General features: G+C 39.2%; 1 protein-coding gene across 3 annotated transcripts in view; it reads left to right on the plus strand.

Annotated features, from left to right (window-relative positions):
• The window catches only part of PTPRE (protein tyrosine phosphatase receptor type E), a 131,132-nt gene that overhangs the window by 69,081 nt on the left and 46,204 nt on the right, over positions 1-15,847 (plus strand). For all 3 annotated transcript variants that reach the window (XM_039345792.1, XM_039345631.1, XM_039345710.1), the window contains one exon: positions 8,122-8,228. In XM_039345792.1, the coding sequence (XP_039201726.1) occupies positions 8,129-8,228 (100 nt within the window). In that variant the 5' untranslated portion in view covers positions 8,122-8,128. The remainder of the gene's footprint in view (positions 1-8,121; positions 8,229-15,847) is intronic.

The raw sequence follows: 15,847 nt of genomic DNA on the forward strand, positions 1-15,847 counted from the left end.
TTCCTAAAAACAAAACTTTGATACACTTCTAAAATGTGCTGTTCTGTATATATTTATTTTACATATTATTCTAATTATTGTTAGAAATATTCTGGCAGGTGTTGCCTGTTCCATTAGCACTACTTTTTAAATTCAAGTTCGTGGTGTCCCTTTTTTTCTACTTCTCAAAAAATCTTCAGGAAAAGCAGGAAATCAATATTTGGTTTAGCTCAAATGTTAGAGGGTGCAGATATAGCGCCATCTGCTGTGCAGCAATATAAAAGCAGTGATAACTGAGGGAGCAACCGTCTTAATACCGGTAGATATATATTATAAATTTGGAGAAAATATACTTGCTTGCTTTTTTAAATTAGTTCTGCCTGTTGCACTGCCTATGCAAGAAAATGTCACCTTTTTAATCTGAAAAGTAAAATTCTGATGAACAACAAAAACCTCTTGCCAAAGAACTAATTTAGTAGACCACTATAGATAGGCCTTGACTTATGACTGGTCAAAGTTACAGTGGACAAGTTACAATCCGGATTCAAAGTTTTGATGGCCAAGGCACATTTTGGGTGGGTGTTCAGCAACTGACCTGCATTCATGACCATTTGCAGTATCTCGTGGTCACGTTATCATAATTTATGAATGGGGTTTTTTTGCCAGAAACCGGTATTTATTTCTGGTTTCCGGCAAAAAACAGCCATTGCAGAAAATGGTTTTGCTTAATACCTGCTGCAAAAGAAAGTAATAAGATCAGTACGGTCACATGGTGCCCTACTTAATGACCCATATGATTTATGATTGTAATTCAGGCTCAATTCCTGTCATAAATTGAGAACTACTTATATTTTTCTACACATTATAATAAACAATTGTTTTAAATTTGTGTTATGCTTTGGTATAATTGAATAGGCAATGTGGATATTTATTATTTTTAGAAATTGCATCTGAGATGGTAGAAGAATATCCAGTATTAATTAATGTATTTACGTTCTGTGCCATCCAGACATCCAGTTTACTTATGAAAGTAATCACTGTCACAGAATGTTGCTATAATAATGTATGAGTATAATCAGATTTGTTTCAGTGTTTAGGATTTTATCTATAACAAGGTGTATAATGACAGACATTAACTGAGCCAGTTTGGTCTAGTACAGGGGTAGGCAACCTTGGCTCTTTTATGACTCGTGGACTTCAACTCCCAGAATTCCTGAGCCAGCCATGCTGAGGGGAAAGGGAGAGGTTTCCAAGCTGAGCCATGCTGGCTCAGGAATTCTGGGAGTTGAAGTCCATGAGTCATAAAAGAGCCAAGGTTGCCTACCCCTGGTCTAGTAGTTAAGGCATCAGGCTAGAAACCTGGAGACTGTGAGGTTTAGTCCTGTCTTAGGCATGAAAGCCAGCTGAGTGCCTTAGGATCAGTCACTTTCTCTCAGGCGAACTTACCTCACAGGGTTGTTCTTGTGGGAAAAATAGGAAGAAGAAGGAGTATTAGGTAAGTTTACCATCTTGAATTATTATTATAAAAATAGTAAAGGTGTGTGTAAAAATAAATATATAAATTAATTTATAATACACACACCCTACAAATATATGAATTATAAACAGCTAAAAATATATTATCTGAACTTTAATCCAAACACTGATTTTCAAAGAATATTTATGACTAATGATACTGAGAAAGGATATTTATGGTTTTACTTATAATATGTACATCAAGAAACCTTAATGATATGATGGTTATTGAATTATAGTCCTTATCCATTCATTATCCATAATGTCCTTCAAAATACCCTCTTTTCTCCATTCAGATTTAAAAATAAATCTATTTTTATAAAAACAAAACAAAAGCACTTTTTAAAGACTGCTTTTATATATTCTGGTCAGGTTTTGCATATCTTTGTGTTTGCAAAAAACACAAAAAACCCTAAGGACTAAGAAAACTAGGTTCCCCCCCCCCATTTGCAGGATAACTTTTGCCTTATTATTGAGTGATTCAATTCTCCAGTAAGTGACTCTTTACTCTTATTTTAGGCAAGAAAAATGAAAAAAGATTCACAATCCACCCACTCTCTGTAAGAATTAATAGGCATAGAAACCTACTTGTATAGAAACCATGGACTTCCCATAAGTCCATATATTTATGATATGATTTTAAAAAATGTGGTTAGGAGTGTGCCAAGGCTTTTCATTTTCCAAATCGACATATTGACTGCTATGAATATGGTGTGAATAGTCAAAAACATTGGGCTATGATATTTAAGTTGCTGATACTGAGAAACCCTGGCTGAGCCCATCAATCTTCAGGCCTCTCAGTCTGAAGGCCTGAAAACTGTGACATTCTATATCCCCATTAATCAATGCCTATATGTCCTCTGACCTCAGAACTAATTGGTCTTACAGTCCAAGGAAGACATTGAGTGGGCTTTGGTTAATCAGAAAGTACTAGAGCTACTATATCTTTAGTGTATTCTATAATTTTTGACAGAGATTAGTTGTTGTTGTTGTTCAGTTGCTTAAATCATATCTAACTCTATGCGATCACATGGACCATAGCTCACCAGGCCCTCCTGTCCTCCATGGTCTCCCAGAGTGTGCTGAAATGCATGTTCATTAAGTGGATGATGCTATGGAACCATCTCATCTTCTGCTGTCACCTTCTCTTTTTGCCTTCAATCTTTCCCAATATCAGGGGTGGGGTTTTGTTTTTGTTTTTTTGACAGGGCCACAGTTCCCCAAATGGAACCACCCTGGTGAAGCAGCAGGTGGGAAGAGTTTATGCTCAAATGTGGCTGGTGCACCAAATGCAGCCATTCCTTAAATAGACTTTGAAAAGTGTCACCTAGATTACTATAATGCACTTTATGTGGGGTGTCTTTGTAGTCTATTCAAGACCTCCAGGTGCCTGGTTGCAAATAGGCCAGTCCTAGTTTAACAGAATTATGCCCAGCTTGAGTATAGGTATCCCTCAACTTACAACTATCCATTTAGTCACTGTTTGAAGTTACAAATGTTAATGCCTCTCTCTGTGTCTATACAACAGCACTGAAAAAAGAGACTTATGACCATTTTTCACGTGACCATTACAGCATCTCCACAGTCATGTGATCAGAATTTGGACTCTTGGCAACTGGCATGTATTTATGACAGTTGCAGTGTCCCGGGGTCATGTGAGCATCTTTTGCGACCTTTTGACTGAGAGGGACCTCGGAGTCCTAGTAGACAATCACAGTGCTAGGCTGCATTAACAGAGGGATAGAATCAAGATCACGTGAAGTATTAATAGCAATCTTCAATGCCTTGGTAAGGTCACACTTGGAATACTGCATCCAGTTTTGGTCACCACGATGTAAAAAAGATGTTGAGACTCTAGAAAGAGTACAGAGAAGAGCAACAAAGATGATTAGGGGACTGGAGGCTAAAACATATAAGGAACGGTTGCTAGAATTGGGTATTTCTAGTTTAACGAAGAGAAGGACAAGGGGGGACATGATAGCAGTATTCCAATATATCAGGGGCTGCCATAAAGAAGAGGGAGTCAAGGTATTCTCCAAAGCACCTGAAGGCAGGACAAGAAGCAACGGGTGGAAACTAATCAAGGAGAGAAGCAACCTAGAACTAAGGAGAAACTTCCTTACAGTGAGAACAATTAATCAGTGGAACAGCCTGCCTCCAGAAGCAGTAAATGCTCTAACACTGGAAGTTTTTAAGAAGAGACTGGACAGCCATTTGTCCGAAATGGTGTAGGGTTTCCTGCCTGAGCAGGGGGTTGGACTAGATGACCTCCAAGGTCCCTTCCAACTTTACTACTATTACTAAAGTCAATGAGGAAGCCACTTTCACTTAACCGTATTATTAACTTAACAACTGCAGTGATTCCCTGCAGGAAAGATTGCAAAATTTACTTAACAACTGTCTTGCTCAGCAGTGGAAATTTTAGGCTCAGTTGTGGTCCTAAATCCAGGACTACACTGAGTGTCATTAGGTTTTCAGGTACCATTTAGAGAGATTATTATTATCAATCCTAACATAACTCCAGTTTTTGTTTCTAAAAGAACTGCCTTCTTCAAGCATCATCATCATCATCATTTTAGCCATTGTATATCCACTGCAGGATAAAGTCCTCTTCTGCATGTTTCCAGCCTATACAGTCCTGAGCTTTCTTTTGCCCATGGTCTGGGAAATTCTGGGCCTCAAAGTCCCCACATCTTTAAGTTGTTATGGTTGACAAACACTGCTTTAGGGGAAGATCTGTTAGTGATCCTCTGTTCCTGGATTGACTGAGAAATGGCAGTATATAGAAGCAAGGTTTCTCTGTGGGTATGCTGGCTTTGTTCTTTTCACTTTTAAGTGAATCTTAAGTGAAAATAGGTTGAAGGAGTGTTGGCTGCTGTTGTCCCTGAAGATTATAATTTCTTGCTTTAGCTGTTAGGTGACTGGCTGGCTGAATAATTTTATGCTGATTTTATAATTAGAGTTTATTGATGTGGTTCTATAAGCCACCCAGAGTCTGGTGGAGAAAATGGCATATAAATGAGTTAAAATAAATAAGTAAGTTGCATACTGAATAAGATAAGAATCACATTTGTATCCACAACCACTTTTGGTTCTGGCTTTCCTGTTGATTGACTTTGTTTCACTGTTTGCTACACTGTTAATCTGAGGGAACAGATTGCCTTCAAAAGTTGTGGGTGTTTCATCACTGGAGGTTTTAAAGAAAAAACTGGACAGCCACCTATCTGAAAAGGGTATAGAGGATCTCCTGCTTGACCAGCGGATTGGATTAGAAGACCTCCAAAGTTCCTTTCAGCTCTATTCTGATTCTGAATCTCAGGCTCTTCTTTTTTCAACGCTATATAAATGTATGAAAGAACACATACCATAAAAATCCTAGTGTTTGGTTACTTCTCACAAAAGCAGTTCTCTCTACATGGCTGTGGAGATGCAGGTAGTCCTCAATTTACAACAGTTTGTTTAGTGACCTTCAAAGTTGCAGTGGCACTGAAAAAAAATGACTTCTGACAGTCCAAGGTACCTTCCAGCTCTGTTCTGATTGATTGATTGGGATAATGCAAACACGGACACGTGCTCCTTCAACATATACTGCAGATGCTGTGATTTTAGTGGATAATGCATCTATTTTGTTGAAGTTTTGAGTGGCTTAATATTCTATAAATATATATCACTCAATCTATACACATTAGTTCAAGCTATCTTTTTTGTATTAGTGTAATTAATACTGCCGTGGTAGAGCAGTGGTTAGAACGCAGTACTGCAGGCTAATTCTGCTGACTGAAGAATGCCAGCAGTTCGGCAGTTCGAATCTCACTGGTTCAAGCTTGACTCAGCCTTCCATCCTTCTGAAGTCGGTAAAATGAGGACCTAGATTCTTGGGGGGCAATATGCTGACTCTGTAAACCGCTTAGAGAGGGCTGTAAAGCATTGTGGTATATAAGTCTAAGTACCATTGTTATTGCAATCAAATGATGTAGAAACCTGAATAGTACCACTTCAGCCTGAAGGTGAGGGCTTTATGGTTGAAAATTCTGTTGAAGAAAAAATGGAAGGCGTTAACAAAATTCAGCAAAATAGTTGACTAGGATATCACCGATCGTTTCCAAATGTTTATTCTAGGACCTAGGAATTAGTTTGTTTTTTTACTATTTGCATATTTTTTAATTTTATACTTATTAAAATATGCACTGAATGTTTTCCTTCAGCCAAAATAGCATATAATTAATACTGGCATTTGGATGCTACAATAATTAATGTCTTGGATTACAAGTACCTATCTGTAATGACTCTTATATTTGGTTGGCCAATTATATTTTGCAAAGCGCAGCAAGTATCTGTATGATATAGTTTGGAAAGTAAATTAAGTAATAGAAAGTTTATATAAAGATCAATTCATACAGGTATAGAACTATTGTATACAGACAATGCATATACCATTACTATGAACTTAAACAAATATAATTTGTAACTGCAACATAATCCTGTCTTGAGTCAGTGTCAGCATATTGGATGTGTCTTCTAATTGCTTATTAATGAGATGCAGGCAATAGTGTGTTGTTTTTGCAAGATAGATGCCATATTAGACTCTAGCCTGCATTGAACAGCATGATTATGCTTGGGTATAATTTGGTTTTGATTGTGCTTATTATGGGAGGCAGACCAAAATGTGTCAATACACACCAGTATTGTCATTATTATTATCAGGGAATCTTATAGTGATCATAGGTATAACTAGAGCCAGAAACCAAACTTACTCCTTCTCCATCTTACAAAGAAATGTTATGACAAAACTTACTTACTGTTAGGCATCAGTATCTAGGTTGTCTTGCTAATAACAACCATGGCATGTAAAAGATTATGACTCAGAATGTCAGAGGAGTAAATGTTAAGTAATATAAATTAATGAAAGAAATAAATGCATAGTGTGCCTGTGAAACTAAGAGAGAGGAGAATAAATTTTAAAATGTTCTGATTTTGTGGGGTGCAAAGGATAAATATGTGTAGACTTAATTATGAATGAAAGGCTAAAATATAGCACAAAATATGAATTGGCATTAATTAGATTACTTTGATATGTATGAAAGAAGGAATTGATAAATTAGTGAGAGTTGTATGTTTTGCTCCAATAAGCAGGGGTAATGAGTTTTGAGAAAATAGCAACAGTCTGAGTATATGCATTCCAGAGGAAAAAATTATCGAGTTAGGTGAAACGAATGTGTGGTATAGAGCTAAAAAGGTACACAAAAATTGATTGGCCATCCAAGAACAAATTAGAAATGAAACTAGTTTTGAACATTTCCCAGGGAAGATATTTAAGTAGTTAAGAACATTTCTATTCATACATATACATAGAAGAGAAACCAAGTGAAACCATAATTGAATTATAGTAGATCAATTTAACTGTTAATGATGAAAGATTGGGAGTGTTAATGAATGGCACAAGAGAAACATCCTTCATTAAAGATGATAAGTTAGGATGATAAGAGATGATAAGGATGATAACAGACAGACCATTAGGGGCAAATAAATAGAAGAATTTGTATTTATTTAGGAATAAAAAGAAATAAGAAAAAAAAGTAAAAGTGAAAGACTGAGCAGAATAATTTCCCAGGAGAATGAATGAATGCAAAGTGGACGTAAAGAAAAAGGATACAGATGCTGCTTGGAATAGAATGAATAAATTGCAGAGTACCAGGGAATTGTTTAGACTTATGCTAATAGGAAGTAAGAAAACAGATTCTTAATGGAATAATGAAGTGAAAGAGACTAAAGATGTATGTGCATGTGTTTGTGGTATACGTTTACAAAAAATAAAAATGATTAGTAAAAGATTCCAAAATCGAGCAAGGAATATGACAAGGATTTGTGACATCTCTTTGACTATTAAATGCTTGTATCATAAATGTAAAAGCAATGCTTGTGATAAATTTAGCAAGATGGATTTATCTATATTCTTAGCTAGATGGGGTTATCTGTATACTTTTCTATATGGACAATCCCTTTGTCAAGATAACTTGAATTATTTCTAGAGAATGTTACATAAATTGAATGAGGCCATGTAGAGTATCATACTTGATATATCAAACAATTATGTTTGACAGAAAAAAATGAAATGAAGAGAAAAGTGAAGATGGAAAATACATAAATTTTATCATGAATAAATGCTGGTAGAATGATGGAGGGTGGGATATAAAATATTCTAAGGAAGAAATATGTTGATGTGATTGGGTGATAAACAGAATGATTAGGAACAAATCACAAAAGAAATATATGAAGGAAGATTGAATGGACCAAGAGGATAGGAAGTCTGAGAAAGTTGTGTTTGAGTTGGACCGATGGGATCCTCAAAAAGGGAGAAATGAGTTGGTTAAAGAAAACGCATCAACTAAGCAGCATCAAAAAAGTATTTTTTCTTTCGTATATTTTCATGAAACAACACAAATCTTTAGATCTGGCAAATGAACTAGCAATTAGACAAAAGTAAAAAGACCACTGGAGACAGAATACATTTTTTATTCTAATAGTAAATTAAATTAATTTCTCTAATAAATGTGAGGGAAATTATTCTGTTAAGATTTTTAAAATATTGTTTCAGATTTATTTAATTACTTATTGTTTCTTTGACAGATCCAAGATGGAATATTTTTGTTCAATGTTGCTAATTTCCATTAATTTTCTACATTCCGAAGCATTTCATGACAATGGAACTGCATCACATAATGAAACAACAACAGGTAGGGAAAAATTCAGTTTTGGAGATTGATCTGGTGTTAATTTATATTTTTTTCTTTCCAAACTTACTGGACTTTAATTCCCATGTTTTCTAGCAAGCATAAACATTCAGATATGTACTAGACTTTTTAATGATGATACATCTCATTTAGTATTAATACACAACTTAGATCATGTGTGTGAGTATATATAAAATGCAATTAGAAAATGAACAAAAGTGCTTTAAACATAAAGTTACAAATAATTATTATCAATGAATAATTAGTCTCAGTAATGAATATGTTAAATTAGTGTCTCTAAAGAGCTGAAAACAGTATTATGATGATGTTTTAGCTATTTTAGAGCCACCGTTTTGTGCCAGTTAATCTTTACTGGGAAGAATGTCTCAGAAGTATGATTTAGATTTCATCAAATAGTCTTCATAATTCAGAAAATATTAATTTCTAAAGTTCCAGTGAAGAATATGAGAATCTAACCCATACTCAAGTTGTGGTTTGATCAAGATTGTGTTATGGCCAATTTAGGTTAGTTAACATTACAGAGCTTTTTAGCCAATAATGATGATCAGTTCAAAAATTAGTATTTGATATTTTTAGAAAATATATTTTAATATAAATATATTTTAAAATTAAAAAAAACCCCAGAAGCAGTGTTATAATTGGTATGATCGTCCAAATGGTCATGGTTATGAACTTCTCAGCATGATAATCTACTCTTTTCTAAAGGGGTTAAGTTACATCTAGGTCAATTACTTCTAAAGATCAATCATTTCAAAGCATTTCCTCATTCAGTGATGAAATAAAGGATTCAGTCCTTCTAAAGCTATCCTAAAAGAGATTGCCTTTCATAATCCTTGCAGACATTCACACTGATCCTCCAGTTGTAACATAGTAAGGCATTCAGAAAGGATTTGTTTGCAGCTGAATTACTAAAGGTAAATTCCAACTAGCAGGCCTGCTGCTTGCTAGATCTTGAAGAATTGATCCTAGTCAATAACAATTCGTTCCAAAAAAAGTTAATTTTGATCCAGCTAATTAATACTCAGTTATTTTCCTAATTACAATTAGTAAACTGTACTCCAGATGCCTACATTTGAAATTGCTTAACTGGCTGGCTCATAATAAGATTCTGATTAAGGAGTCACCTAGATTTTTTTGAACAGATAGATCCATTTTTTATCATTCCCCTAGTTCTACTACACTTTGTGTGAAAAAAGTGCATATCATCCAAAAGGAGCCTGATATAACACTGTTTTCAGTTTAACATGATGTTTGACTTACTTCTGAGTGATGGGCTTTGCATCAAACTAGTAGCCTCTGATTGAATGGAAACCTATGAAGATTCTTTCCAGGATGTCTCTTGGTGCTAATTCCCAATGAAAAATGAGTGAAGAGTGGTTATCTGTTTCTTCCTCTCCTATTTAATTTTTACGTAAACTCCATAATCCAAGCTCTAAAACACACTGAATTCCATCCACTCAAATTGGCTAATGAACCTTTCTCAGTTCTCCATTATGCAGATATGCTCCATACTCAAGTGAACCTAAGTAACTTTCATTTTGAAGGGGAAAAATAATCATTCTAGTGTTCTTCAGTAAAAGGCATAGCCATATTTATTGTTATCAAATAAACAGTACAAGTATCCAGCAAACTAAGATCTTTAAATTTCTAGGAATAAACTTCCAGGCATTTGCAATTTTGGAAAGAATAATGAAAAGTTCCTAGCTCGTAAACCTGCCAGTGCAATCCTGTATTTTGCAGGCAGTAGAGGCTGAAAGTAACTATGTGACCATTGCTCTTAATAGCTCCCAGTAATATAGCTCCCAGAATCGCTTTGACACACATCTCATGCCCACTGAATACACTGATGCCGTACTCTCTTACATCAAAGTGTGCACTGATGGTGTGACAATGGAAAAGTGCATCAGAGTCTACAGGAATTGTAAACTCTGGATGACTGCAGAGGTACGGACACTTCTGAGAGCCCGGGATTCTCTTTTGAGGCAGGGGGCAGGGATACATATAGAGAGGCCAGGGCAAACCTTAGAAAAAGCATTAAGATGGCAAAACAACAATATAAACATAAAGTGGAGAACCACCTAGCAGATAACAACCCGAAGCAAGTATGGCAGGGACTCCAGCACCTAATTAACTATAAGGGCAACACGAGGAACACGGTCAATGCTGATGCCTTGTTGGTAGAGGAGTTGAACATCTTTTTTGCTCACTATGAGGTGAAAAGACCAGACCCTGTAGCCTCTGCTTGCCAGCCTTCTGATTTCCAGCTATTCACCCTATAACAGTGATGGCAAACCTTTTAGAGACCGAGTGCCCAAACTGCAACCCAAAACCCACTTATGTATCGTTGGGTGCCAGGTGGGCGTGGCCCATTGGGTGGGTGTGGCCAATTGCGTGGGCATGCTATGGTGGTAACGGTAGACTGGATGGGACTAAAAGGTTCAATTAATCAATTACAACTTTGCGAGATCTTTTTTTTCCCGTGAGAAGTTGAAATTGATTGATTGAACATTTTTTTTACACATGGCAGAAGCCTAAAGCGAAAAGCTTTTATAAAACCCAGCTGAAGGCCTAGGACTGGGGCGACGGTGCACGTGCCCACAGGTGGGGCTCTGTGTGCCACCTGTGGCACGCATGCCATAGGCTCACCACCACAGCACTATAAAACATCAAGTGAAAGATGTATTGAAGGCTGTGAATTCCAGCAAAGCTGCAGGCCCAGATGGGGTGCTGGGGATAGTGGTAAAGAATTGTGCCGATCAATTAGCAGGGGTCCTGACAAGGATCTTTAACATCTCCCTGCAAACAGCCTGTGTTCCATTATGCTTGAAAGCAGCCACCATTGTCCCAGTCCTGAAGAAAACAGCAATTAATTTCCTCAACGACTACAGACCTATTGCGTTAACGTCTGTAGTGATAAAATGCTTCGAAAGACTGGTTCTCTGACACCTTAGGACAGTGGTTCTCAACCTTCCTAATGCCGTGACCCTTTAATACAGTTTCTCATGTTGTGGTGACCCCCAACTCTAAGGGCTCTCTAAGCGCGCACTGCCGCCGCCCACTCACCCACCAAGCCCGGGCTCAGCATGCCTCGCCTGTCCTCGCCTCACTTCCGAAGGTTGCCAGCCTGCCCGGCTCCAGCTGGCTGGGGAGGGGGGCAGGAAGGCCACTCCGCCGGTTCTGCCCAGCCTGGTTGGAGAAGGGCCCAGACGGGGAGAGGGAGAGAGAGAGAGAGAGAGAGAGAGAGAGAGCCAAGAGGACGACAGTGCCGGCAGAGCTTAGTTCAGCCTCCTCTGTGGAAAGAGCTGCGAAGCAGCGCAGCCTCCCTTAGAAGATGCTCGACGGAAACGAATCCAGCGCTGCAACGGCCCCCAGCTCGAAGCCGTGCGGAGATGGATAGAGGAGCAGTGTCTCGGTTCCTAAGACCATCGGAAATATGTGTTTTCCGATGGTCTTAGGCGACCCCTGTGAAAGGGTCATTCGACCCCCAAAGGGGTCACAACCCACAGGTTGAGAACAGCTGCCTTAGGACATGCCTCCCAATGGACTTTGACAAACATCAGTTTGCCTATAGGGGGAATAGGTTGACAGACGACGCCGAGCATCCTTATCGAACAGCTGACTGACTTGAATTTTTCCCCCTCCATCTGTGACTTTCTGTGGGACTGGCCACAAATTTTTCCCCCTCCATCAAAGACTGTCTGTGGGACTGGCCACAAACAGTGAGGGTCGGGTCTGTCATATCCACCTCCCTGAAGCTTTGCACTGGCTCGCCACAGGGCTGTGTGCTTAGTCCCTACCTGTATTCACTGTACACACATGATTGTGTATCATCTGACCATCTACTGCGATCATTAAGTTCGCAGATGATACCACCATATTGGGTCTTATTACAGGTGGAGATAAAACAGTGACCAGGGGGGAGGTATAAAAACCTCATGGTGTCTAGAAAATAACTTGCACCTGAACATCGGCAAGACAAAGGAGATGGTATTAGACTTCCGGAAGAAAAGAGAGGAACCCACTTCACTTTACATGAGGGGGTTTCCTCCTTTAAATTCCTGGGAGTCTATCTTAGCAAAGATCTCACCTGGAAAATCAACACAACCCAGGTGGCCAGAAAGGCCCAAAAGAGACTCCACTTGTTCTTGTGAAAGAACAAAGTGGAACAACGACTGATGACCTTGTTTTACTGGTCCACTATAGAAAGCGTCCTCTCACACTGTATTATGGTGTGGTATGCTGGCTTGACAGCCACGGATAGAAAGACACTACAGAGGGTGGTGAGCACAGCACAAAACATCGTGGGCTGTCCCCTGATACCACTAGACGACATCGCTAGGGCACGCTGCCTTAGAAGAGTGAGGAAAACCTTCAGGGGCAACTCATATCCTGATCGGCACTTCTTTACTCTCCTACCATTGGGTAGAAGATATAGAAGCATAGCCAGCCGCATCAACAGGCTGAAGAACAGTTTCTACCCATGGGCTGTCAGACTCCTGAATGGGAAGTAACTCCATGTATGATAGATTTGCGGGGCTGGCACATTGTGCAATAAGTTCACATGGTGTAATAAGATGGTGGGTTTGTTGTCACCGTGAGTTCTGTTGGGGTGTGTACGAAGGGAGGCTCAGCCAATCTCATTGTACACATGTACTTTGACAATAAAGGTTGATTTGATTTGATTTGATCTTCACTGAAGCAGTCCAATAGAAAAAATAACATCTATTTTCTGAGCATCCTAGAAGATTCCCAACTCTTGGTTGTCTTTGGAGTGAGGCCTTATTTCAACAAACTAAATTTATTTCAAAAGAAAGCTCTTTGGCTGTTCTGATTCTCCTGGGTGGTTTTGACTTAGCTTGAAAAAAGTCACTGAAGTCAACTTAGAAAACTTGGCCTCGCCAAGTTCAATAGCTAAATACACTAAGGTTAGAGCAGCCAACCTCGCATTGAAAGCCAATGTTTCTGATATTGACCTTCACAATGACTGGAATCTCTCCCTTGTTCATACAGGGGTGGTATAGATGGAAGACCTTTTACCCCAGCAGATTATGCTGGGTGAAATGGAGTCTGTTGCTCATGTTTTATCGAGTTGCCCTTTTGATAAAGCTTGACATTTAGATTTAATCATCTTCTGTTGTCAAATTGTTCTGGCTAGTCTACAGAAAAAACTGTCCTTCCTTTACCTGATGTGGATTCAGAGTGCCTCTGAATCCACATCAGGTAAAGAGAATAAGCCAGTTTTGTGGAGTTATTAGTATCATTAGAATGCCAGTGGTTTTGATATTAAACAATTGTATATTACCTTCTGGGTAGAATGGATGGTTGTATGGTTTGGACATATTTTGTTCTTTGTTTTATCATTGCATTATTTTATTGTTCCGTGTGGTTTATCTGTGAATTAAGATAAGGTTGCTGGGAGTTGAGTAGTATGTAACAATGCATAGCAACATCATCTTCCAGACTTATTTCTTTATGCCACTGATGTCTTATTTAATAGATATCTTATTTAATCTTTTTTTAAATATTCTTATTGACCTATTTCATTTTTTTTGTTCTTCTCTGCTGTCTCTAGTTATTACTAATTACCATATAAATTAGCAGCCATCTAGTTAGATGTTGAACATCCTTGAGATGTATAGCTGCTTTATTAACCCTTCATTTCAGTTGCATGGAAGACAGTAGAATTATATTTCCACTAACTGAATAGAACTGCTGCAAAATTGGAGTATTTTTGTAAATTATCTGCAGTGGCCTAGTTAGCAGCGTTTTAAATTGAAAGAACTCTCATAAAAACTTCTTTTAAATGTAATTTGATACAAAATCCAGAGCCTTTATATTTCACCAAAAGTTTCAAACCTTCAATATTTGATAATATTGTATGTTGTAAAAGCATCAGTTAAGTTAATAGTTAGAACAATTAATCAGTGCAACGGCTTGCCTCCAGAAGTTGTGGGTGCTGCATCACTAGAAATTTTCAAAAAGAAATTATAGCCATTTTTCCAGAATAGCACGGAGTCTCCTAATTGAGCAAGGGGTTGGATTAGAAGACCTCCAAGTTCCCTTCTAACCCTATTATTCTACGATCTATGTTCTCTGCTTCTTTCCCTCTTGGGCACAGGAGAAAAACATATCACCACGAGTACGTGGAAGACCCTAAAACAGGGGTAGGCATCCCAAAACACTCAAAGAGCCACTTGGACCCGTTTCCCACCAAAAACAAAACACCGGGAGCCGCAAAACCTTTTGATATGTAAAATGAAGATAACACTGCATATATCCTTTTTTACCTTTATTATAGGTGTGTATGTGTGTGTGTGTGTGTATGCATGTATGTATATATATAATGATCACCAGGGTAATAAAAACTATAAAATTTATTAAAAAGCGCCTAGCTTTCGCCGTCACCTGCCGGCATCCTCAGGGCTAGTGCGCCAGGGAGTGAGAGAGTCACTTTTATAGGTGTAGTGAAGTCTGTGCACGACTCCTCGACCTCGTCATCGGGCCTAATAGGGTGACTGCGCACGATTGGTCTGTTCCTTTCTATTCATTTCAACTGCACGTTCATCCTCCTCCATCCTTCTTTCCCTCAATCTTAGGGTGGATGGGCAAATGTCTCTGTAATTACAATGGTCTCTATGTTTTAACCCTTCTCCCTCGGGGGTAGGTGGCAATACACATTTCATGTTTATTTTGCAATCCTCCTTCGTTTCATTCTTCCTATGGCAAGTTTTTCTTTTGGTTTTGGTGTTTTTATTTCTTATATGGATGTCATCTGGGTGATCCTGTAGGTCCTTTCGAGGTAGTTGTAATCCACTAATGGTCTGGGGCTGGGTGGAAAGCCGTTCAGTCACGGAGAGGGGAGGGGGCGGCGATTCTTCAATCACCCCTGCATCCGGCCATTTCACGCGCGCCGCACCATAATCAGGCAGTCCGGAGGGGGTAGCGGCGGAACCATGTCTTCGCTCTTCCCCCTGGGGCAAACGCCATCCAGATGATCTCACAGACCCCTCCCAAGTGGGTGCAGCTCGTCAATGGTCCGGAACTGGAGGATAAGCTGCTCGATCGTGGATGGAAGGGGGCGGCGGCTCCCCGGTCGTCACTGCGCCCAGCCGTCCTGCGCGTCCCCTACTACGGGTAAACGGTCCGGGGGGGAGAGTAATGATGGAATCACGATCCATTTGATCCTCACAGTGTCCTTCCTCAGCTTGTCTCCTCCCTCTTGCGTCGTTGATGGCTGTGCGGGTCCTCCGGAGTTCTCTGGGATGCGCAAGCAGGGGGGGAGACAGTTCGATCCCCTGAGTTCGTTCTCCTTCTCCAATGCCATTCGGAGGTCCGTCTCCGATCATGCTCTGCGGTTCCCTCTCTCCCAAATCAGTCATCATGGTCTGACGGGGGGATCTCTCTTTTCTTTCAGAGATAGCCAACGCATTTTCTTCCATGTGCGGATGGATTGCCGTATCCAAGGGTCTCTCCCCTCCTCCAACCGTAATATCTTCCTTTATACTGGTCACGACACCTCGGTTATCTGTGGTATCTGGATTCCGGGTTTTGAGTCCCACAGTCCCTTTAATCCTTCGGGGCTGTGATGGTGTTGCCGACAT

This window comes from Crotalus tigris, unplaced genomic scaffold (assembly GCF_016545835.1).
Source record: "Crotalus tigris isolate CLP2741 ecotype Arizona unplaced genomic scaffold, ASM1654583v1 scf7180000017536.10889498, whole genome shotgun sequence".
NCBI classification, from domain to species: Eukaryota; Metazoa; Chordata; class Lepidosauria; order Squamata; family Viperidae; genus Crotalus; species Crotalus tigris.